We start from the raw sequence: 25,622 nt of genomic DNA on the forward strand, positions 1-25,622 counted from the left end.
CAACCCCCTGATCGGCCCTGCTCTGTGGGTGATAGAGGGTGGCGCCCCAACTGCCCCCCCACGGGCCCTGCTCTGTGTGTGACGGGTTAGAGCCATAACCTCCCCATCGGCCCTGCCCTGAGTGTGACAGGGTGCAGCGCCCCAACCCCCTGATCCGTCCTGCTCTGTGTGTGACACCCCAACTCCCCTATCGGCCCTACTCTGTGAGTGACGGGGGAGCTCCTCAACCCCCTGATCGGCCCTGCTCTGTGTATGACAGCGGGGAGCTCCCCAACCCCCTGATCGACCCTGCTCTGTGCGTGACAGGGGGCAGCGCCCCAACCCCCTGATTGGCCCTGCTCTGTGCGTGACGGGGTGGCGCCGCAACCCCCTGATCGACCCCTGCTCTGTGTGTGACAGGGGGTGGCGCCGCAACGTCCCCATCGACCCTGCCTTGAGTGTGACGGGGCGGTGCCCCAACCCCCCAATCGGCCCTACCCTGAGCATGACTGAGGGTGGCATCACAACCTCCCGATCCGCCCTGCCTTGAGTGTGACGGGGCGGCGCCCCAACTCCCCAATCAGCCCTGCTCTTAGCCTGACCAGGGATTGCACCTAGGGATTGGGCCTGCCCTCTGCCACCCGGGAGCAGGCCTAAGCCAGCAGGTCGATATCTCCCAAGGGGTCCCAGACTGCGAGAGGGCACAGGCCGGGCTGAGGGACCCCCTCTCCCCCGCGAGTGCACAAATTTTTGTGCACCGGGCCTCTAGTATATATATAAAAGCCCCACCAGACCCCTTTGCCAGGAACTACACTCAGCATCCAGCTGCCAAAGCTTTGAACTGTCTGTGAGCATTTGTGCTGTATTTGGATTTATTTTGTGCATCTGTTAGCAAGATGTGTCCTGAGGTATCAGGAAAGCCGGAGAGAGCTCATAAGGGTGTTAGCTTAGTGTAGAACTGGATGTAAATGGTATGATTTATTAAGTTATTTTTTTTCCATATAAATCAGGTGGGGAAAGTCCCACCCGCGGCCCATAGTGTGGAAACCTGTACTTAAGATTTCACTTGTATGTGGAGTCTAAAAAACTAAACAAAACCAAAAAACCAAACTCAGAGATATAGAGAACAAATTGGTAGTTGCTGGGGCAAAATGGGTGAAGAGGGTCAAAACTCCTGGTTATAAAATGAATAAGTCATGGGGGTGTAATGTATAGTTTGGTGACTACAGTTAATAACACTGCATGGTGTAGAATGTGAAAGTTGCTAAGAGAATAGTTGTTTTTTTTTTTAATAAACTGGCTTTTGTCCTGGCTGGGTAGCTCGGTGGGTTAGAGCATCCTCTAGGTAGCCACTTAGCAAGAGGAACATGCCACTCCGAGGCCAGATGTGCTTGAGAGATTTTAGGAAAGTCTGAAGCAGGAGCTAAGACAGGCCATTAGTGTGGAAATGCCACTGTAAACAGTTTGGTGGGCCCGAAAGTTGGGTAGGGCAGAGTCTCAGGGAATCACCAGGACAGGGTGAGCATTAACCAGATTGATGACTCAGATATGGCACCCACCTGCTGGCTCTGTGTGGGGAGGACTCAGAAAAGGAAATGGCCTCTGCTGGCACTTCTCTTTGGGAGAAAGCTGCTCCTCCAGCTCTCACCCTAATGTCAGGTACTTTATTTAGTTCCTCCCCATTTGTCCCTGGTGCCTTACAAGATGCTGCCCCGCTGCTGGAGCTCAGATCAAGTGAGTCTGATTAAGTAGGTGAGCAGGCCCTTTAAGAGGAACACCTGGGACTCCAGCAGCCTGGTGTCTCACTGAGCCACAATCCCTACTGGATTTTACAGCCAGAAGTAATGGGAACACTGGGGTGGAGCGCCTGGTGTGGGGCTGGGACCCTCACTCCTCAGGGGGTGACCTCTATAGCCAAGATCTCTCTCTTGATTTTCATCTGACACATGGGTGTGAGGTCAGCCTTTTCCACATCTCCACCCCTTCCACCAGTCTCCATGTTTTGTGTTGATTTATTAACCAGGCTTGGTTAGGTTTGCTATTTGACAACTTAGTTTGAAATGAGGGAAAGAGAATATTAAAGGGAAAAATGAAAAATTCAGTAAGATCATAGTCCAGTTTAGACTAGAAATTCGAGTTCAGGTTTAATATAAGTACATAAAATATCTTTATTATTTCTGCTGTTACAATTTAATGCTAGAGCTCAGGAAAAAAGTATAGCTTTGATGTATAAGAGGCATCTAAATGTTACATAGCTTCTTTTTAGTGCCTCTTGTGTTAAGGTTAAATGCTTTGATTATACCCTGTTTACTTAAATTGCTCAGCTTGCCCAGGCTTGACGAAAGGAATTAAATGGTGTCAACACAGGATATTGAAAAAACACACCTGGTTTCATTATTAGAGGCCTTCAGAGAAATGTTTGAGGACTTCAGTTGTGTGTCAGAGTTTAGCTTTATTTGGGTTACTTTAGCATTCAGGTGGGAGGGGCATAGGATGATTTTAATTTTTTTTTTTTTTTACATGCCAGAGGGTTTTACAATTCTGGTTTAGAGTTGAAGGCAAAATGAGTTGGAGGAAGAATCACAGTAGTAGTTGTTGAAAATCCATAACCGTGGATTTTTTCACCAATTTGCCCTTTCTTATATAATGTTCATAATATTTTTTCCCTTAGTCGTTTTATTAGAACTTTTTCAGATTTGTACTAAAATCTACTGAATACTAATAATATTCCAGTATTGTATTCATTAAGCTACAATAGTAAAATATGTGATTGAGTATTAATGACATTAAGGAAAACAGGAACATATATAGGAGAAATGTAGGTGCCCACAGAGCTGAGGCCAGAATTGTATCTGGCATTTTTATTTATTTGTTTATCTTTCTCTTAAGCATGAAAAAGGAGATGGTTTCCTTTGAATATCCAGTGTGTTTTTTTAAACATAAAGGATATAAGGGAGTTAATAGAGGAGATTGTCAGAGAATGAGAATGCTCCTCTACACCTATGGCTAAAGGGTTAATAGGCAGGAAGAGTCTTGGAGACGGTATGCAAATTCCAAGTTGCTATGCATTATTAAAATGCATAAAACCTTCTAAAATGTAGGAATGTAGTGGTTAAACCATTAAACCACGGATAGATACTTTGGTGTATTTACCCCAAATGCAGGAAAAGCCATGCTTGCCTTTGTAGCCATGGAATTTGTCTTCTTTTTAAAAAAAATCCTCATCCCAGGACATGTTTTCTGTTGATTTTTAGAGAGAAGAAGGGAGAAACACACACACACACACACACACACACACACACACACACACACACACACAGAAACATTGATGTGCGAGAAAAACATAGATTGGCTGCCTCCTGTACTCATCCTGACTGGGAATGGAACCCCCAACCTGGGTATGTGCCTAGACCAGCATATGGGACGATGCTCCAACCAACTGTAAGCTCCCAGTAAAAGTTTGTAATACAAGTAATTTAGGATCATTTCTGCTTTGTTTTATAGTTTATTCTTTCCAAGAATGTTGGGTAACAAAATAAAATCTTAAATTAGGAAAAGGCTTCAGAGAGAGTTTTTAAAAAGTTAAAAATTAGGGCCCTAGCTAGTTTGGCTTAGTGGATAGAGCATTGGCCTGTGGACTGAAGGGTCCTGGGTTCAATTCTAGTCAAGGGCACATGCCCAAGTTGCAGGCTGGATCCCCAGTAGGGGGTGTGCAGGAGGCAGGCAATCAATGATTCTCTCTTATCATTGATGTTTCTATCTCTCTCTCCCTCTCCCTTCCTCTCTGAAAATCAATAAAAATATATTTTTAAAAAAGTTCAAAAGGATTTGATTTATCAATTGAAGATGTAATTTGATTCCATTTTTGTTGTTTTCTTCCATAAAATACACACACACACAAACACCTGTTGCCCTAGCCGGTTGCTCAGTGGTTAGAGTGCTGGCTCTCAGATTGAAGGGTTGTGGGTTCAGTTCCAGTCAAGGGCACACGTACTTTGGTTGCAGGTTCGATCTGCCCCCCACCTCCACCCCATGCCAGTCAGGGGGAGTTCTGGAGGCAACCAATTGATGTGTCACTCTCACTCACATCAATGTTTCTCTGTTTCTGTCTCTCCTCCTCCCTTCCGCTCTCTCTAATAATCAATGGCAAAAATATCCTCAGGTCCTCTGTGGAATAACTGTGGCAGTAAGGATGGCAAGTCAGTGTGGGCAGCATTCTAAAACTGATGCTTTCCCTAAGGCAGAATTCATTGATTCCAAATAGCCCATGGTAATACATGGAAAAGATAAAATTGACATGGTTTTAAAAGGATTTTCTCTATACATGTTTTCTTTTCACTTTTCCAAAACAGTGCCTTTGAAGATGAGGCTATGAAGCTTCGACAGCTGAAACTCGATAATCAGGTGAGTAGTCTTCTCTTCTGAAATAAGTGGAGAGCTATACTGACCATGATGCTGATAGTTTTGACTCTGAAGTCTTGGCAGGGTCATGGAAAGAAGACCCGATAGGAAAAGGCTCTGATATTACTCACTCAGCAGTGTCTAGACTTAGTATCTGCTGAACCAAAGCCCTCGGCTATGGCAAGACCAAAGTGCTTTGAGGACATCAGCAATAAAACCGGCCTTAGATTTGTAATCACTGAAAATTCCTTGGTACCTTTTATAAGAATTTGAAGAATGTTAACATTGTAATTCTATGTACTTATTTGGTCTTACTGCCGTAAGTACCTCTCTACACTGTAATTTCACTTAACTACAATATTTTTTTCTTACCCTAATTTGCAGATCTGAACATGCTGTTATCTTGTTTAAAAACTTCCATTGCCTGCAGAATAATTTTCTTCACAGCACTGGTCCCAATTTTAGCTACACATTAAATTTTTTTTGCAATGATTTGATTTATGCTTATTTCCTCCACTAGACTAAGTAAGTTCCATGAGAACAGGAAGCAAGTCTATTTATGATGACTGTTATATCAGAAATTCCTAGCATAAGGCTGGGTACATAATCTTCATTAAATATTTGAGTGAAGGAAGGAATAAGTGAACAGAGTTTTGTGTTGTCACATGCTATCCTCCTCTTGATTACTCAGCTTAGAACCTATACCCAACATAGCATATTTGCTTTTTCATATGAATGTCATTTATTTTAATCCTCACCTGATATTTTTTCCATTGATTTCTAGAGAGTAGAAGGGAGGGAGGGGGAGAGAGAAACATTGACGTGAGAGAGACACATTGATTGGTTGCCTCCCGCAAGATCCCCTAGGAGGGCTGGGGAACCTGGAACAAAGGTACGTACCCTTGACCGGGAATCAAACCCTGACTCTTCACATCAGTCTGCAGGCTGATGCTCTAACCACTAAGAAAACCAGCCAGGGCTCATATGGATGTTTTTTTAGTCAGGAAATTCTATAGCTCTAGTCTCTACTAAGTGTTTAAACTCCACAGGTAACTAAAAAGACCTTTAAAGTTTTGTCTTCCTTATGTTGCTGTTGGAATTAATAATGGCACTTATAGCATAACAAATTAAAGGTGGAATCATTAAAAACTAGGAAACGGGTCTTGGCACAGCATGCAGGGATGTATAGAGCAACCGTCCACATAGGGCAAGGTGGAGATGCAGGCTGGAATGCCACGCCTGTCCCTGGAACAGCACTGGTACTTGTGCTTGCGGGTGGCAGCCCCTGCATGGCACCTTTCAAAACTTTTGTGGTGATGGCATTTCCCTGGAGACTGTCGTTGAGTTCCACTACCCCTCAGGCCACCAAATGGTGGAGCTCGGTGCCCAGTGATCTCACGTGCAAGCCTGAGACCTGCTTCAAGGCTACGGTGATTGCCTCCAATGTCAGCTGCACCAGCGCCTACTTGCCAGGGCCTTCCTCACCTGCTGCCTCATGAAGTGCATGGAGAGGAGCGAACCTGGAGCCTCAGTGCTCGGACAGGGCTGCGCAGCTTGGTCTCAAAGGCCTGACTAGTGACAGCAGTGCCACTGCTATAAGGTAATTATAGCTTCATTGCCCTTGGCGAGGGCACCACAGGACTGGCTGATGTGGACAGGACCTTGGAACCCCTGGCCCTGTGTTCTGATCTTTCCCCATGTCCTGGTGGCAGTGCACAGGACAGACCTTGCCTGCGCTGGGCTGGGGAGTGCCTAGCCACTCTACCTTCCACAACCTGAGGGCCAGGCCCCCCACCAGCCAGTCACCTCTATCACCACATATGTCCAGCTCCAGATTGATCAGTAAAATCCACTTTCAGGCTTAGGGGTCCCTTAGGACAAGCTGACTGATGCCCAAGGCTGGGGACCCCAGTGTGGGTGACCCTTAAGCAATCCTAGGGGAAGCCCTGCTGTAGTGCTTTTTATGGCTTGAAACCACTGCTGAGGTTAATACACCAGCTGCAGCCTCCCTCTACCTGGCTTCCTTTAAAGAGATTGGGGAACTTTTTTATTTTTTTTAATATATTTTTATTGATTTCAGAGAAGAAGGGAGAAGGAGAGAGAGATAGAAACATCAGTGATGGGAGAGAATCGTTGATCGGCTGCCTCCTGCACGCCCCACACTGGGGATCGAGCCCACAACCCAGGCATGTGCTCTGACCGGGAATTGAACCATGACCTCATGGTTCATAAGTCAATGCTCAACCACTGAGCCACACTTGCCAGGCCTGGGGAATATGTTAAGCAGATCTAGTTTTTTTGGCAGAGTGGAAAATAGGAACAAACTTCCCAGCAATTACAGATGGCTGCCTGGGCACCTTCCTCTGCAAGGTATTCTGCTTCTAAGTGGAGACCCTGCTAGGGTTATGCATCTGTCATGTCAGTGAGGGTGTGAATAAACAATTTTTTCTAATACTGGAAAAGGAAAGAAAACTAGAAAATAAACTAATCGTCCTGGGATCATGGGGAAAATTCTGATTATATATATGTTTGTTGCTACCATAAATATAATAATAATTGTAATGAACTCTTATTTTCTACATTCCATTGCATATGGTAATAATCCAAATAATACAAAAAATATATTTGATGAAAAATATCCCCCCCCCGCCCCCACTACTTGGCTCAGTTCTTAACGAGAGGCAGTCACAGACTTCTAGTATATCCTAGAAGACATAAAATTTAGAAAGCCGAATCTATGCCTTCCTGGCCAGCGATAGCAACTGCAGAACCATAGGAGGCAATCTTTCTAGGCCAGGCAGCTGAGGAGGAAGGAGCCATTGAAGGTGGGGTTGGCCTGGTATGTATTCTGCACCTCCGGAAAGTTATTGCCGTGGAACTGATAGGGGAGAGGTATATAATAGAAATAGAATCACAGTTGTTTAATAGCTACTCACTATAACAAAGACATTTTCTTATAGACTAGGGAAACTGGAGGATGTGTTGCAGGAGAAGAACAGGCTCTGAAGATAAGGCAGCCCCAGAGCTGAGATGAGCCTGTTACTCAAAAGAAAATACATTTTAAGCTCAGATCAAGGACAGGACCTATCTGAAGGGAGACAGCGTTCTGGGCTCATCTTTATCGGGGCTAATCTTTGCAAGGACAACGATAGAAAGCAGACCCTGAGAACTCACTAACTTTAAATTTTGTTCCTAGTCTCTAACCATCCTATATAATAAAAGGGTAATATGCAAATCAACCAAATGGTGGAACGAATGGTCGGTATGATGCGCACTGACCACCAGGGGGCAGACACTCAACACAGGAGCTGCCTCCAGCCCGCAGGCCCCGATTGCCTGATCAGGGCCTGCTGGCCAGCCTCTCGGTCCCTTCCCCTGGCCGGCAGGCTCCAATTGCCCAATGGGGAATGGGGAACCGGGGGTGCGTGGCAGTGGGGGATGGGGACGGCAGCCGGAGAAGATGGCCCTGATTGCAGACCAGGCCTAGGGACGGTACCCGTGCACTAATTTTGTGCGCCGGGCCTCTAGTATCATGTAGAAGGGCTGACTTGAATTGAAATGGCAGAGCAGTCTTTTCAGGGTGTTACGCCTGCCGCTCTCTCAGATTGCCTGATGTCTGATAAACACACCATAAAGATTCAACTTCATCTCTACTTATTTGACTCCTGTAGTGGCAGGCAGCTTGGACCCTTTCATTTTTTGTATCAGAACAGCTGTTTTTGGGAGACTATTACCCAGCAGAAAAGATGTTTGGTTTTTACAAGCCATAGATGTATTAAAGGATAGAAGACTGCTGTATTTGCAGAGATAAATTCTCCAGTTCTCAATTCAGACAGTAAATGCTGTGAAAAGGATTTCCAGACCCTTTTTGTGTTGCATGAGACTCGTTCAGGAGACATCTGTACTGCCTATGTCCTGCTTGTGAAAAGATGGAAGAAATTACTAGCAGGATTAACAAAACAAAACAAAACAAAACAAAACTGGAGCCCTAACTAGTTTGGCTCAGTGCATAGAGCATCGGCCTGCTGACTGAAGGGTCCCGGGTTCGATTCTGGTCAAGGGCATGTACCTTGGTTGCGGGCACATCCCCAATAGGGAGTGTGCAGGAGGCAGCTGATTGATCTTTCTCTCTCATCGATGTTTCTAACTCTGTATTCCTCTCCCTCTCCCTTCCTCTCTGTAAAAAAATCAATAAAATATATTTTAAAAAAAACAAAAAACAAAAAAACGAACCATGTGGTAGGTGCAAGGCCAGGACCCAGTCTATAGACTAACTTGAAACCAAAGAAAGTGAAAATTCTACCTGGAAACAGGATAAAAAGCAAGCAGATCAGCAAATTGCAGAAGGAATTGAAACATTGTAATTCTGATGCTCACAGACCCACCTCGAGTGCCCCCCCAGCTCAATCTCCTTGTTATAGTAACCAGTCAGATGATGGCTCAGAGACAGGGATGGCTTCGGGCGGGCTCTACCAGAATGCCACTTTTTTTTTCCTTTTTAGATCTCACATACTGGAAAAGACAACATATGTTGTGGGATTTTCTATAAAGGCGATTTGGGGAAGTCCTACATTGACACACATCTATTCAATCCTTGCTGTAGTAATAAGAAAGCAGCTGCTGAGAAGCCGAGGGCCAGAGCCTCTGCCCAGCTCCACTCAGGAGTGGTCCCTGAGGTTTATATAGAAGGAGAACAAAATACAATTTAAAATTTAGAAGAAAAGCAACAAACCCACAGCAACAAAAATGACCCTCCTATGTTTAACTTGGATACCTGCTATTCTGCCAAAAGACAATTTCTGGAATAGTTCTGAATGGATTATTTTTCCTTCCTTTCCACAAGTTCCACCAACTGAAGCCAGTATCTAGTTTATAAAAGAAAGAAAGAAAAAAAAATATATATATATATTTTAAAATGCTGAGTATTTCAGAGGAAACGGAATGCTGCTGTAAAATGCTCTTTAAGTCTTTCTTTTAAATCCCCTTCTAACGAATGAAACTAGGGGGATTTCAGGGGACAGAGATAGGATTTGTTGTATGATAGGCATATGTAGTCTTAACCTTTTTATTTTGAAATGGTTTTTTTTAATACATATTGGCTGCAGTATTGGTAGACTATAGTATAGATCATTTCTACTTCTGTATTTATTTATTTATTTATTTATTTATTTATTTATTCATTCATTACTAGGTCTCAACCACAGTCTTCTTTTTTTAAATTTAAATTTTATTTTTATTTTAGAAAGAGATAGAGAAACATTGATATGTACTCCGACTGGGGATGGAACCCGCAATGTTGTCGTATCAGGATGATGCTCTAACCAACTGAGCTACCGGGCCAGGGCCACAGTCTTCTTTTTCTTCTTTGCCTGTAGGATGTACTGTATGTAGTCATGCACTTTGTATTAATATATTAGAAATATACAAATCTGTTTTGTACTTTTATACTGTTGGATACTTATAATCAAAACTTTTACTAGATTATTGAATACATTTAATCTTATTAGAAAAAAAGGTAAAATTTTATAGGATTTTTTTAAATTCTAAAAATATCTATTTGGACCAGATGAATAAATTTTGATGTTAAATAGCATATTCAAATACTGTTAAGAGCCCTGAAATGCACAAAAAGGGGATTACTCAGCAGAGCATAAGAGAATTTCCACAAATGCAAGTTGAACATTCAAATGGCCTGTAACAAGAAAGGGGGTACCACCTTGTGAGTAAAACATTGGGTTGGTAATCAGAAGACTTTGGTTCTACTGCTTTTATTTATCTTTATTTTTTGTTAATTCTCACCTGAGTATATTTTTCCATTGATTTTTAGAGAGATTGGAGGGGGAGAGACAGAGAAACATCAGTGTGAGAGAGATATATCGATTGGTTGCCTCCTGCACGGGGATTGAGCCTGCAACCGAGGTATGTGCCCTTGACCAGAATCGAACCTGAGACCCTTCAGTCTGCAGGCCAACACTCTATCCACTGAGCCAAACCAGCTAGGGCAATTCTAGTGCTTTTATTTACTTATTTATTTAAAAAAATTTTTTTTATTGATTTCAGAGAGGAAGGTAGAGGGAGAGAGAGATAGAAACATCAATGATGAGAGAGAATCACTGATTGGCCTCCTGCATGCCCTCCACTGGGGACTGAGCCTGCAACCCAGGCATGTGCCCTTGACTGGGATCAAACCGGGGACCCTTCAGTCTGCAGGCCAACACTCTATCCACTGAGTCAAACCGGCTAGGGCAATTCTAGTGCTTTTAGATCTGCCATTAATAGCTGTGTAATTTTAGGTAAGATCCTCAAACTTGAGCCCCAGTCTTCTGATTATAGAGCTATTTTTGTGGGCATGAATTGATATTATATATTCTTGATTTGCGTTTCCCTAATAACTAATGAGGTTGAGCATTTTTAAAGTACTTTGTGGCCATTTGTATGTCTTCCTAGGAGAAATGTCTATCCAAATCCTTTGCCCATTTTTGTTGTTAATCCTCACCCAAGGATATTTTTCCATTTGTTTTTTAGAGAGGGGGGAATGGAGGGAGAGAGACAGAGAGAGGAGACATCGATGTGAGAGAGACACATTGATTGGTTGCCTCCTCCACCAACTGGGGCCTGCAACTGAGGCACGTGCCCTTGACAGGAATCAAACCTGGGACTCTTTAGTTTGTGGGTGGATGCTCTATTCACTGAGCCAAATCAGGTAGGGTCCTTTGCCCATTTTAAAATTGGGTTATTGTCTTTTTGTTGTTGAGTTGTAAGAGTTCTTTATATAGTATAAACTTAAGTTTCTTATCAGAAATATTACTTGTAGATATTTTCTACAGTTCTATTGTTGTATGCACTTTTAGTATCATGTCTAAGAAACCATTGTCTACCCAAGGTTACAAAGACTTGCTACTTTGTTTTCTTCAAAGAGTTTTGTACTTTCTCTGATCTGTTTTGAGTTTATTTTTATGTATGATGTGAGGTGAGAGTCCGGCTTCATTCTTTTGCATGTAGATATCCAGTTGCCCCACCACCATTTATTGAAAAGCTATCTTTCCCATGGAGTATATTTTGCTTTTATTTTTATTTTTTTAAATATATTTTTTTTATTGATTAAGATATTCATATGTGTCCTTATACCCACTGTTACCCCCTACACCCCCCCCCGCATTTTAAAGTAATGTCAACATCCCCATCAAATAATTTCATAAATTTGCTAGAAATCTGGTAATGGAGCATGGAGAGATTGAGTGACAATTCCTGCAGAAGACCATTTAAAAATTTTAAAAATATTGAAAACTTATATTCGAAGAACCTAGAAAGTGAGTAAAGAAAGATTGCTAGTGTATCATGTAAGAGCTGTGAGTTTATGTCTGAGGTCTAAGCCAGTTTCCCCTAACATCGTAAACTATAATGTTATCAGTTCTGGTTTAGAGCAACTAAGACACTGGAAATTTAAAGGGAACTTTCTGGAAATGAGAGCCATAGTTTGAGATCTAAAATATGAGTATAAACTCTATTCTAATCCCTGATTGAAAATTGAGTTTTGCATGCTATAGGGACCCAGATAGCCTTCTGAAAAAGTAAACAGAAACCCATACATAGCTAAGTGGCTGTAAGTAGGAGCCTTCCTTGATTGAGATGTCAAATATATTTTCTCGGTTCTTATAAAGAACCTGGAAATGCCCAGTTGGTGAGGCTCAGTGGTTGAGCATTGATCTATAAACCAAGAGGTCACCAGTTCGATTCCCAGTCAGGGCACATGCCTGGGTTGCAGGCTTGATCCCCGGCGGGGGCATGCAGGAAGCAGCCAATGGATGCTTCTCTCTCATCAATGTTTCTATCTCTCTCTCTCCCTTCCTCTCTCTCCAAAATCAATAGAATAAAAAATAAAAAAAGGACCTGGTAATATAGGGAGGACCATGTAATAAAAGAAATAAAGAAGTTGGTCCTTTATCACAACATCGAGGGTCTCACTAGATTTCTTAAGGATCTCAATACATTTATCGGCGGTTTCCATAAAATTCTTGAAAAATCTTAGAACCGTGGTTTTGAACTCTATATCCAGTCGTTTGCTGTCCTCCATTTCTGTCATTTGTGACCTGTTTCTTTGTCTTCGCATTTTGTCTGCTTCCCTGTGTTGGTAGAGTGGTTTTGTGTGCTAGGTGTCCTACAGGGCCCAGTGGCTCAGCCTCCCCAGTTACCTGAGGTGGACACTCTTGGTGCACCCCCTTGTGGGCTTTGTGCACAGTCTTGTTGTAGTTATGCCTTGATTGTTTTAGGTGTCACTGGGAGGAATTGACCTCCAGGCCAATTGGCAGTGAGAATCAGCTGTGTCTGCAGTGGGAGAACTTCTGTGCTCAAGACACCCTTCTGGGGCAAGACTTGCTTCAGTGGGGCTTTGGTGCTCACTGAGTCTGCCCCCTGAGTGTGTTCCTTATGAATCTGAGGAGTTGTAATCTGGGTGGTCCCACTCTGACCACTGGGTACACTGGCTCTTGGATCTAAGGAGGTGCTAATTAAGCCTCTTCCTGAGGTTACCCAGCAGGAGCTATGAAGAGATATGCAGATTCCCCTTCCTTTTTTGGGGGTTTGGGGGTGCCCAGATGAGGCCCAGCTGAGAAGCAATGCAAGCTGCTGTGGGGTCTTGGGCCTTCTCTTGGAAGTTCTGGGTCTGTCTGGCCCAGCTTTTGCTTTTATTTTTACTAGTTTCAATATGGTGCTCATATTTTCAGGGTATGTGGATACCTTAGCTGGATATATATAAATAAATAGGTAATATGCAAATTGTCCGGGACACCATAACGTCACGACCATTCAGGAAGAGGCTGCATGCGCAGGTGGGCGGGAGGGGACTGCGTGCGAGGTGAGGCAAGCCACAGATGCCGCAGTGGCTTGAGCAGGCCCGGAGTGGAGAGACAGGAGGGGCCTGCCAATGCAGGCTGCGGCAGCTTTGAGCAAACCCAGAGAGCGGAGACTGTGGGGGCCTGCCAGCACCGTCCATAGCGGCTTTGAGCAGGCCAGGAGAGTGGAGACCTGGTGCGGGGCTGCCAGTGCCAGCTGCGGTGGCTTTGAGCAAGCCCGGAGAGCGGAGACGGGGAGGGCTTGCCAGCAGCCGTGCACCAGCAGTCCCGCCTCTGCACGTGAGCTGTAGAGGAAACACCTTTTCTGACCGCTCATTGGCTAAGATCCCAGTATGCCACTTGCAGTGTTCTTGGTAACTTGGGTAATAAGAATCCAAAAAGGTGATCTAGGGTTTTTCCACCTCCCTCCTGGAGGAAAAAACAAAGGTCCGCTGCTGGAGGGGCTAAGAAATGTCATATCCTGCCCTAGCCGGTTTGGCTCAGTGGATAGAGCCTTGGCCTGCGGATGGCAGAGTCTGGGTTCAATTCTGATCAAGGGCATGTACCTAGGTTGCAGGCTCCTCCCTGGCCGGGGCCCAGGTCAGGGCTCATGCAGGAGACAACCAATCAAAGTGTCCCTCTCACATTGATGTTTCTCTCTGTCTTTCCCTCTCTCTTCCATGCTTTCTAAAAATCAATGGAAAAATATCCTCAGGTGAGAATTAAAAAAAAAGAAAGAAAGACAGACAGACAGAAAGACAGACAGAGGAAAGAAAGAAAGAAAGAAAGAAAGAAAGAAAGATCATATCCTATGAAAGACACATCTTGAAAATGGCTAAAGAAAGTTGTCATTTTTTCGTGGTGAAGGGACTGGAGTCTGTGTTGATGAAAACACCTTGGTGGCTGTGGCGGCCAGCAGCAGCAGCAGCAGTGGGGTGATGGGAGTGGCACCTTCCCTTGTCAGCCCGGTCGCCTCCCACAGAGGACAACCCCTCTGTCAGTGGGACATCCCCTGAGGGCTCTCAGACTGTGAGAGGGGGCAGGCTGGGCTGAGGGACACCCTCCTCCCAGTGCATGAATTTCATGCACCGGGCCTCTAGTAGAATATAAAGATTTTCAGACTCAGTGATGTTACTGAGTCATGGATACACATTAGGTAGAAAACATTTGTGCCATCTGGTGTACAATGGATTAAAATATAATATAGTCTCTTTAGGTCAGGTTGCCTATCTATTTGTTAACACCCTTCTAAGAGAGGCAGTCATCAATGCATTGAACTGGTATTTTAAGAAGACTGATTTAAAACTTTTAGTTTTATCATTCTATGATCTCACTTTGTATGCCAGGAAAGCTAGTTATTTTTAGCCAAACTGATAGATATCAGGCAACCATTCTGAACTCGTTGGTTGTACCTTGTAGTCAGCCAGTCTATTCAAGAGTGTCATAATGTAACCAGCCTATCATCTCTAGGGAGTCCTTGGAAAACTGAGAATCAGTGAGTGAAGTTAAGCTATCCTTAATTTGAGGCTTGCCTGAGCTTTATTATTTTCCTAGAGGCCCGGTGCATGAAATTCGTGCACGGGTAGGGTTCCTAGGCCTGGCCAGTGATCAGGGCTGATTGGGGCCTTCTGGCTGCTGGCCTGGGCCTGCCTTCATTCCGTGCCACCCCCTGGTGGTCAGCGCAGGTCATAGCAAGTGATCAAACTCCCGGTTGGCCGAACTCTCCAGGGGACAATTTGCATATTAGCCTTTTATTATATAGGATTGGATTAAGCCCTTTGATGGAAATTACCCCCATTTCCCATCTAATCTCCTTTATTTCCTCATTTATTTTGGAATCACTATTCAATATCTTGCCCCCAGAAAAATCTAGCATACCACCAGATTCTGGAGAAGATGGATCCTTTGAGTTATTTTTCAGTTTCCAAGGGAACTGGGAAATTTAAAGGTTATGTAGCACTTAAATCCTGAAGGCAACATATTTTAATTGCACATAGAGCATCAAACCTTGGGTTCTCTTCCTGACTCGCCTGACCTTCCCCTAAGTTTGTAAGGAGTCCTTTGTGTATGCAGCCTTTAAAGCACTCTTAGCTTTTTAGGGAAGGTAAAACATAAATGAGTCCTGGCTGTGTGGCTCAGTTGGTTAGAGCATCTTCCCAATATACCAAGGTTGCAGGTTCAATCCTTGGTCAGGACACATACAAGAATCAACCAATGAATGCATAAATAATGGAACAACGAAGCAATGTTTCTCTCTTCCATCCTCCCTCTCTAAAATCAATAAATACAAAAAATTTTAGCCTGGCTAGGGTGGCTCAATGGTTGAGTATCAACCTATGAACCAGGAGGTCATGGTTCAATTTCTGGCCAGGGCACGTGCCTGGGTTGTGGGCTTGATCCCCAGTAGGGGGCATGCAGGAGGCAGCCAATCAATGATTCTCTCTCATCATTGATGTTTCTATCTCTCTTCCTCTCTGAAATCAATAAAAATATATTTTTAAAAAAACCTCAATTAGCACCTCTCTTATCCCGCATCCAAACAATGTGAGGGTGATTAGAGTGCTACATCAGGTGACAGTTTTTACCAAATATCAGTTTGCCCATACATAATGTTGAATTTAAATAAATAGCCAGATATTTCTCCAGCAAAATGGGTTTATTCAGGAATAACAAGGAATTGCGGTTTGGGGCATTCAGTCTAATGGCAAACTATGGGCAAGTCCAGAAAAACAAAGGTAAGAACCACTTTTTTATGGACTTGGGAGGCACTGTTGTAAGTGAAGAGTGTTGGAGGACTGAAAGTTTCAGATGTAGTGATTTTCCATTGGCTGAGTTATGACAGTCTCCCATTGGCTGAGCTGCTACTGGGCAAGGAGAACTCTTCTTTCTGCTGAGGTAGTAAAGTACTAGTATTATCACCTCCTGTCAGAGATGCAAGGTACCTACTGTCTCTTCCTGTTGGGGTCAACAGTTTGCATTGAGTGACATGTATGAGAACTCTCTTCTACCCTCCTGACTTCATTTGAATGAAGTTTCTCTTTATTAATTTTCATAGTAGATATTTTATGATTTTTCTTATTTACAGATTTGGACAATGGTAGGATATATTCAGTTCTGTAATATAGTAGCAGTGCCCTCAAGTTCACAGTTTGAATCTATAGTTGTTGGTTTTTTTAAATTTTAGTTTTATTTTGAGATCTGAAGAGTCTGAACAAAATTTCTAGGGATACTGGGTAGTGGGTTGAAGTATGCTATCAGCTTTAAGGTGCTGTCACTCTCCTCTATCCCCACCTCCCCCCCATCTCAACCCTCAACTCTTTTGTGTGTCTCGGTTTCTGTCCCTAGCTGTCTATTACAACCATGAGGACTTGGAGCTCTGGGTAACCTTTATATGCCCCTCCCTAGACATTACAGTTGATTTGGAATTCCTTATGGGGCTTCTGCACATTGTGAGGGATAACCTTTGACACCTGCACATGGATTCTTAGTCACCTAAGAATACCCCTATTCTTACTGAAGGGAGAAAGTGCCCCTTATCTTTGGAGCCAAGTGAGTTCAGGCTCTCATTTATCCAGCAAAATGTTTTGTTCAGACTCCCAGAAAGCAATTCCAATTGAAAAGCCAAAGTTAAAAACCCAGTCACCCATTCTTTTCTCCTGTCCTGGGTTACCTTGACCCTATTTTTAGCCTTATCCCTTAACATTTAGCTCCACCTAAGGACTTCGGATCAAGCCCACAACCTGACCATGTGCCCTGACTGGGAATCAAACCAATGACCTTTCAGTGCCTGGGACAACACTCAAGCAACTGAGCCACATCAGCCACGGCATGAAACCTCTTTTTTAAAACTTAATGTAGTACAAACATTTCCTTATGTCAGTATTTAAAAATTATTTTAATGAATTGCATCATGTATTTGAACTGTAATATATCTCTATACTGTGAAATGTCAAGAGTATTTTAAAGTTTACTTATTGATAAATAATGTCATCGTGAACATACATTTGTATATATCCTTGTGCATAATTTTGATTCAACATAAGATAAAAAATAGTTCATTTACTCAATTTTCTCTCAACAGATATTTATTGAGTAACTGCTTTGTGGCAGGTATTTTAAAGAAGCTATAATAAAGCCATTTCTCTCAGGAGTCAAAATTGGGGGGAGGGGCTTTCCATTCCACCTTAGGTTCTTTAGATATGAGCTGATTGGTCAGTTACAAGTTGGGCATTCTAGGCTTGGTTGCTACGATAAGAATATTTCTCAACGCCGAAACCGGTTTGGCTCAGTGGATAGAGCGTCGGCTTGCGGACTGAAAGGTCCCAGGTTCGATTCCGGTCAAGGGCATGTACCTGGGTTGCGGGCACATCCCCAGTAGGAGATGTGCAGGAGGCAGCTGGTCAATGTTTCTCTCTCATCGATGTTTCTAGCTCTCTATCTCTCTCCCTTCCTCTCTGTGAAAAATCAATAAAATATATTTAAAAAAAAATATTTCTCAACAGTTGAGCAGTAGTCTCAGGAGACATTTCTGTGTCGTCTGACTGCTTTCTCATGTGCATTTGTTGTTGGTGAGAGAATAGAAATAGGATCAGGCCTAGAGCGGAGGTGAGTTCAAGATGAGAAATAAAGTTGGACAGTTGGCTGTCTATATGGGTTTGTGACTGTGTATTATGTAGATCTTCTATACCTCTCAATCTCTAGTGCAGGACAGTGTTGAAGGCTGTTTCTGACTAATTGGATCAGGCAAAGACTCAAAGCCTCCAGAGACTGCCTCTGTCTACAGCAGTGGTTCTCAACCTTGGCTGCACATTAGAATCACCTGGGAATGTTTTCAAAATCCTGATTTCTGGGCCTCATCCTCCGGAAATTCTGTTTCTTTGTTACGGGGTGAGGCCACAACATTATTAACAAAGAAACAGAATTTCTGGAGGATGAGGCCCAGAAATCAGGATTTTGAAAAGATGCCCAGGTGATTCTAATGTGCAGTCAAGGTTGAGAACCACTGGTCTATAGACTACTAGGATTCTGACTTGATTTGCCCCCAGGCAATCGTCCTCAGGTGTGGTGAGAGTTTTTTCAACAGGGTGGGGCAGTAGCTTCTGCCTGGAGGCTAATTATTACTTTTAATCTCTCAAGTGGCCCCAGGGCAAGATGTTTTCCAGTGGGGTGTGTCCACTGTCTTCCCCCAGGTAAGGCAAATGTCTGTGTGGGAAAGATGTCCTCCACTGTGTGAGGGAATGACTCAGCCCAGGAAACTTGGGTGTCTGCCTTCTGAGCTCTATCCCCCGAGTCCCCAGTCCTAGGTTCTGCTCTCATAGCTCCAGTCCACTTCACCCTTCCTCTGCCAGAGCACAAGGTGGGTGGCTCCACAGGGAATTTTTTTTGTTGGCCCTTTAAGAGGGTGCCAGAACTTGCAGCTGGCATTCCCTGGCAGACAGTTCCTCACTGCTTTTCACAGCTAGATATTATGTGGGTAACCTCCTCAGTTTGGTGCTCTCTGCTGAGGAGCCCAGCTTTGGAATTAGATCCCAGAGTTCTCAGTGGCACCCCCCCCCCCCCCCCCCGTCTCTCTGGGACTTCAGTTGCCATCTGTCGGTGCCCAGCCAGCCCTTTCGCGCCTCCACCCCTCCTACCAGTCTCTATGCAGTCTTCACCTTCAGTCCTTGGGTATCAGGGTTCTCTCCTGTGAGATTTCCATTGATTATTCAGGAAGCCTTTCTGTATTTCAGTTGTAATTCCAGCTTGTTCCTGGGAGCATGTTCATGCAGCATCCTCCTACTCGGCCGCCATTTTTAATCCTAAAAATGTATTTTTATTGATTTCAGAGAAAAAGGGAAAGGGAGAGAAAGATAGAAACATCAATGATGAGAGAGAATCATTGATCGGCTTCCTCCTGCACACCCCACAATGGGGATCCAACCTGCAACCTAGGCATATGCCCTGACCAGGAATTGAACCGTGACCTCCTGGTTTATAGGTTAACGCTCAACTATTGAGCTATGAAGGCTGGGCTGAGCTGGTTTTTTTATTTTTTTTTTGAAGTTGTTGATATAAGTAAGTTTAAATTTGGTAGAGGAAGGCTTCACCAGATACCTCGATAGGATCATCATGACCAGGAATTTAGTTGGCCGTGTACAGGTCTAAGAATGTGGTTTTGTTAGTGAACCGAGATGTACCATGTGACACCTAGCTCTTTGGCTCCCCTTTTCTAGACCACAAACATACCTGTCAAATTCACAACAATCAGTTTTGAAACCAGATATCAATTCATTAATTTACAGTGAGAACTCTAACTCTTCCAGTGTACATTCAGTTCTGCGCATGATTCTTTATTCTTGGGAATATGATGCCTAAGAAGTTAAATTGAAAATTAGAAGGCTGATTGGTAAGCAAGGAGTCAGAGGAAATGAAATTAGATTGTGCTGAGGGATAGTTAATTAAGCCATGAAGTCTTTTATAGTTTCTTGTGCTTAAAATGAGTAAGCTCTTCCGTAAAGAGAATACTCTTGTCTACCAGATTTAGTATTTCTCTTTCTTGGACAGGCTGGCTGCACTCTTAAGAAATTCTAGCTCCTTGGATCCCCTTTTCTAGACCACAAACAGGATACTCTTTTTCTATAGAACATTTTTTTCTTTACATATATTACTAAAATGGACTAGCTATAGCTTGTGTTTTTGTTTCATCAACTGTTTCACAGTTAGGAGACTATATGACACTAAATAGCATTGGCCACATGTGGTAGTTTCATGTCTTTATTATTATTTTATTGATTTCAGAAAGGAAAGGAGAGATAGAAACATCAATGATGAGAGAGGATCATTGATTGGCTGCTTCCTGCACGCCCCCTACTGGAGATCGAGCCCGCAACGTGGCCATGTGCCTTTGACTGGAATCGAACCTGGGACTCTTCAGTCCTCAGGCTGATGTTCTATCCACTGAGCCAAACCAGTTAGGGCAGTTTCTCATGTCTTTATACTTCATATTTACCATATGTACAGGCAGGTTACTTCTTATCCATTATACAAGACTTATTTGCCAGAAGAACCTTACCAGCAAGTTCTATGAGGAGGACCTCATTATAGTCTCATATGTATTTAGTGTTCCTGGTACATTAAAGTCCATCTATTCACATGAATTCATGAGTCTCAAAATATATTCCTTCCCAACTTGCTCTAAGTTCTCTATTCATTCTTCATGGATAGTTTATTTTTTGGCACATTATCTTAGGTCTCCAGTCTTTTCCTTATACAGTAGGTCCTCACTTAATGTCCTCGATAGGTTCTGCAACTTTAAGGGAAATCATGTATAATGAAACCAGTTTTACCATAGGCTAATTGATATAAATAAGAGTTAAGTTCCTATGCATCCCTTCCACATTATCACGAAACAATGTTATTTGAGGACCTACTGTAAACAAAGTTGGGTAAAAAAGAGTAGTCTGTTTTTCTGTATCTTCTGAGTTTATCTGCAAGCTTTCATTAGGCCAGTTCAGGAAAAGCACATTTCCTTTCCTGCCCATAGTCTCACCCCTTAGAATAACTCTTCTTGTTAGCGGCACTTTTTAAAAGCAATGTTAATTTTAAAAAAAAGTAAATAGATAGCTTTTTGCCTAAGAAACAGTAAAGTAGGTTATAATATATATTTTTTAAAATAATGGCTTAATTTTTTAGCTTGGGACTTGGTACTTTCCTATTCTGAGCTATCCCAGATTCATAATAATTTCTAAATATTATATGCTCTTATTTGCCAAAGCTTAAAAATAGTGTGGGTCTAGTACCTCCAATTCCATCTTGTTGGATTTTTCTCATGGTCTTTCATGTTTTTTTTCTGACTTCTTGCTACCATGGTCCATATTTTGTTTTTGTTCATAGAGCTGATTGCTTTCTATTTGGAATGTTCCAACTGTTATCCCTTGGCCCTAATATATAAAAACTAGAGGCCTGGTGCACGAAATTTGTGCACGGGTAGGGTCCCTAGGCCTGGCTGGTGATCAGGGCCGATCTGTGGGGTGACTGGTGGGGTGATCGGGGTCCCTGCTTGCACCCACCTTAGCCTGGTGCCACCCACTCGCTATTCCTGCCCCTTGACATCGCCTCCCTCTGTGGGGTGACCGGCAGGGTGATCTGGGGGTCCCTCCTCGCACCCACCTTGGCTGGCCTGGCTCCACCCACTCACTGGCACTGCCCCCTGCCGCCACCTCTGGTCAGGGCCTGATGGCTGGGGGCAGCTCCTGTGTTGAACGTCTGCCCCCTAGTGGTCAGTGCATGTCATAGCAACTGGTTATTCCTCTGGTGGTTCTGCTGTTTGAATGATTTGCATATTAGGGTTTTATATAGATAGACTAGTGTCCCAGTGCATGAAATTCATGCACAGAGGGGTGTCCCTCAGCCGGCCTGCACCCTCTCCAATCTGGGACCCTTTGGGGGATGTCCGACCGCTGGCTCCTAACTGCTTACCTGCCTGCCTGACCGCCTCTGCCTTGGCCCCACCACTATGGCTTTGTCCAGAAGGATGTCCAGAAGGTCTCCCAGTCTAATTAGCATATTTCCCTTTTATTAAGTATAGATGATAAGAAAGCAAACATTGGTTTTTTTGCTAATTAAAACATGAAAATAATTTGGGGTTTAGACAATAATAAAATTTATTTTTCTTTTGATCACAAAAGTAAGAAAAATTAAAAATATAGAAAAAGGAAAATAATTATTTATAGTTTACTACCCCAAGACTATGTTTCTTTGTATTCCTTTATCTTTTATTTATGCATATGTGTTTATATAGTTTAAACTTGTGACCAAGTGCTTTTTTTCAAACAGCACTTCTGTTGGTTTTTATTTTCTTCACATTGGTTAAATAGTGAATTGAATATAATTTTTTAATACACAAGAAAATACTTCATGTACCTATGAAATAAGACAGGTAGGGAATGTGTTCAGGGCAAACAAAGTACCACCCGTGCAGAGACGGTGCCCTCGGTGATTGTCGTTTTGGTCTCACGCCACGTGTTGATAATAATATGATAATTACTATATATTTTAAATAGACTTGTATCATGATCTTCAGTTTGGCTAGGAATGCATTTGTATCATTTAAATCTATATTTATAGGTGTTCAATAAATAGTTATTAAATGAATGAGCCGTTGCCCCTCTTAAGTGGGAAAATTAATTCACAAGGATTTTGTGTGAAGATCAGTGAAACACTGTAAATGTTCAAAGTCATAACTCTCCTGGGGATAATATCAAATTTTTTCCTAGAGAGCACTGCTGGAGAAGAAGCAGAGGAAAAAGCGCCTGGAGCCACTCATGGTGCAGCCAAATCCAGAAGCCAAGCTACGTCGGTCAAAGCCAAGAGGTAGTGAGGAGCATACTCCTTTGGTGGAACCTCATACCCCTCACAACAATGTCATCCTACATGGTGTGTATTTAGGCAGCCTCTCTTACCTCTGGGGTACAGTTTTTACAAACCCAGAAGAAGGCAGGAAGATTCTTAGATGGATCAAAGAAACAACATTAGCATTGCCACTAGGGTACCTTCATAAATTTTTTAAAATGTTTTTTTTTATTTTAGAGAGAGAGGAAGGGAAAGGGATAGAAAGATACAAAGATCAATGAGATAAGAGAGAAATATTGGTTGGTTGCTTCCTGCATGCCCCCTACTGGAGTTCTGTGTCCTGACTGGGAATCAAACCAGTGATCTTTTAGTTCATAGGTTGATGCTCAACCATTGTGCCACACCGGCCAGGCCTTCATAAATTTTTATAATCAAGTTCTGGGTCTTTGAGGTAGAATAAAAGCAATGGTCTAATCCAGTGATGGCGAACCTTTTGAGCTTGGCTTGTCAGCATTTTGAAAAACCCTAACTTAACTCTGGTGCCGTGTCACATTCGGGGTCCCTGCTTGCACCCACCTTAGCCTGGTGCCACCCACTCGCTATTCCTGCCCCTTGACATCGCCTCCCTCTGTGGGGTGACCGGCAGGGTGATCTGGGGGTCCCTCCTCGCACCCACCTTGGCTGGCCTGGCTCCACCCACTCACTGGCACTGCCCCCTGCCGCCACCTCTGGTCAGGGCCTGATGGCTGGGGGCAGCTCCTGTGTTGAACGTCTGCCCCCTAGTGGTCAGTGCATGTCATAGCAACTGGTTATTCCTCTGGTGGTTCTGCTGTTTGAATGATTTGCATATTAGGGTTTTATATAGATAGACTAGTGTCCCAGTGCATGAAATTCATGCACAGAGGGGTGTCCCTCAGCCGGCCTGCACCCTCTCCAATCTGGGACCCTTTGGGGGATGTCCGACCGCTGGCTCCTAACTGCTTACCTGCCTGCCTGACCGCCTCTGCCTTGGCCCCACCACTATGGCTTTGTCCAGAAGGATGTCCAGAAGGTCTCCCAGTCTAATTAGCATATTTCCCTTTTATTAGTATAGATGAATAAGAAAGCAAACATTGGTTTTTTTGCTAATTAAAACATGAAAATAATTTGGGGTTTAGACAATAATAAAATTTATTTTTCTTTTGATCACAAAAGTAAGAAAAATTAAAAATATAGAAAAAGGAAAATAATTATTTATAGTTTACTACCCCAAGACTATGTTTCTTTGTATTCCTTTATCTTTTATTTATGCATATGTGTTTATATAGTTTAAACTTGTGACCAAGTGCTTTTTTTCAAACAGCACTTCTGTTGGTTTTTATTTTCTTCACATTGGTTAAATAGTGAATTGAATATAATTTTTTAATACACAAGAAAATACTTCATGTACCTATGAAATAAGACAGGTAGGGAATGTGTTCAGGGCAAACAAAGTACCACCCGTGCAGAGACGGTGCCCTCGGTGATTGTCGTTTTGGTCTCACGCCACGTGTTGATAATAATATGATAATTACTATATATTTTAAATAGACTTGTATCATGATCTTCAGTTTGGCTAGGAATGCATTTGTATCATTTAAATCTATATTTATAGGTGTTCAATAAATAGTTATTAAATGAATGAGCCGTTGCCCCTCTTAAGTGGGAAAATTAATTCACAAGGATTTTGTGTGAAGATCAGTGAAACACTGTAAATGTTCAAAGTCATAACTCTCCTGGGGATAATATCAAATTTTTTCCTAGAGAGCACTGCTGGAGAAGAAGCAGAGGAAAAAGCGCCTGGAGCCACTCATGGTGCAGCCAAATCCAGAAGCCAAGCTACGTCGGTCAAAGCCAAGAGGTAGTGAGGAGCATACTCCTTTGGTGGAACCTCATACCCCTCACAACAATGTCATCCTACATGGTGTGTATTTAGGCAGCCTCTCTTACCTCTGGGGTACAGTTTTTACAAACCCAGAAGAAGGCAGGAAGATTCTTAGATGGATCAAAGAAACAACATTAGCATTGCCACTAGGGTACCTTCATAAATTTTTTAAAATGTTTTTTTTTATTTTAGAGAGAGAGGAAGGGAAAGGGATAGAAAGATACAAAGATCAATGAGATAAGAGAGAAATATTGGTTGGTTGCTTCCTGCATGCCCCCTACTGGAGTTCTGTGTCCTGACTGGGAATCAAACCAGTGATCTTTTAGTTCATAGGTTGATGCTCAACCATTGTGCCACACCGGCCAGGCCTTCATAAATTTTTATAATCAAGTTCTGGGTCTTTGAGGTAGAATAAAAGCAATGGTCTAATCCAGTGATGGCGAACCTTTTGAGCTTGGCTTGTCAGCATTTTGAAAAACCCTAACTTAACTCTGGTGCCGTGTCACATATAGAAATTTTTTGATATTTGCAACCATAGTAAAACAAAGACATATTTTTGATATTTATTTTATATATTTAAATGCCATTTAACAAAGAAAAATCAACCAAAAAAATGAGTTCGCGTGTCACCTCTGACACGCATGTCATAGGTTCGCCATCACTGGCCTATTGGAAGTTATTCAGGAAGAGTGAATTCAGAATTTCTCCTGTGGGGCAGTGCACCCACATTTGCACAATATCGCACTCAGCGAGGCTCGCAGTGGCTCCCCAGATCTGCCTGTGGGGTGGTGGGCTCCAGGTGCCTGCCTGTAGGACATCTTGGTTCTGGTGGTGCGTTTGCGCAGAGCTCTGATGCACCCCAAGGGGCCCCGGGTTGAAATTGTGCGACAGTGCGCGTGTCATAGGTTCACCATCACTGGTCTAATCAGTAGGAGATATTATATAGTTTATATCCACCCTAGAAGTGTTATTTTTAGATGTCAAATGAATTAGTCCAGAATAGCCTATTTTAGGATCTTATAGTCTTTATTTTTACATTGTGGCACAGTCAACTTTGAAGCCAGGAGTAGGTAGAGAGCATCCATTCTTCCAATTATTAGGACTCCAAGGATCTTCTAAGATGATGAGAGGACGAGGGATGAATGGGATTAAGAGCCTCTAAGTCAAGCCCCTTAAGC

General features: G+C 43.0%; 1 protein-coding gene across 2 annotated transcripts in view; it reads left to right on the forward strand.

Annotated features, from left to right (window-relative positions):
• TULP3 (tubby like protein 3) overlaps nt 1-25,622 on the forward strand; it is a 98,615-nt gene that overhangs the window by 47,967 nt on the left and 25,026 nt on the right. The window contains exons 2-3 of one of the 2 annotated variants that reach the window (XM_005876991.2): nt 4,332-4,383; nt 22,466-22,625. In XM_005876991.2, the coding sequence (XP_005877053.2) occupies nt 4,332-4,383; nt 22,466-22,625 (212 nt within the window). Of the gene's footprint in view, nt 1-4,331; nt 4,384-22,465; nt 22,626-24,169; nt 24,421-25,622 lie in introns of those variants that run through there. The other variant, XM_005876993.2, reaches the window with a different exon arrangement.

This window comes from Myotis brandtii, unplaced genomic scaffold (assembly GCF_000412655.1).
Source record: "Myotis brandtii unplaced genomic scaffold, ASM41265v1 scaffold504, whole genome shotgun sequence".
NCBI lineage: Eukaryota > Metazoa > Chordata > Mammalia > Chiroptera > Vespertilionidae > Myotis > Myotis brandtii.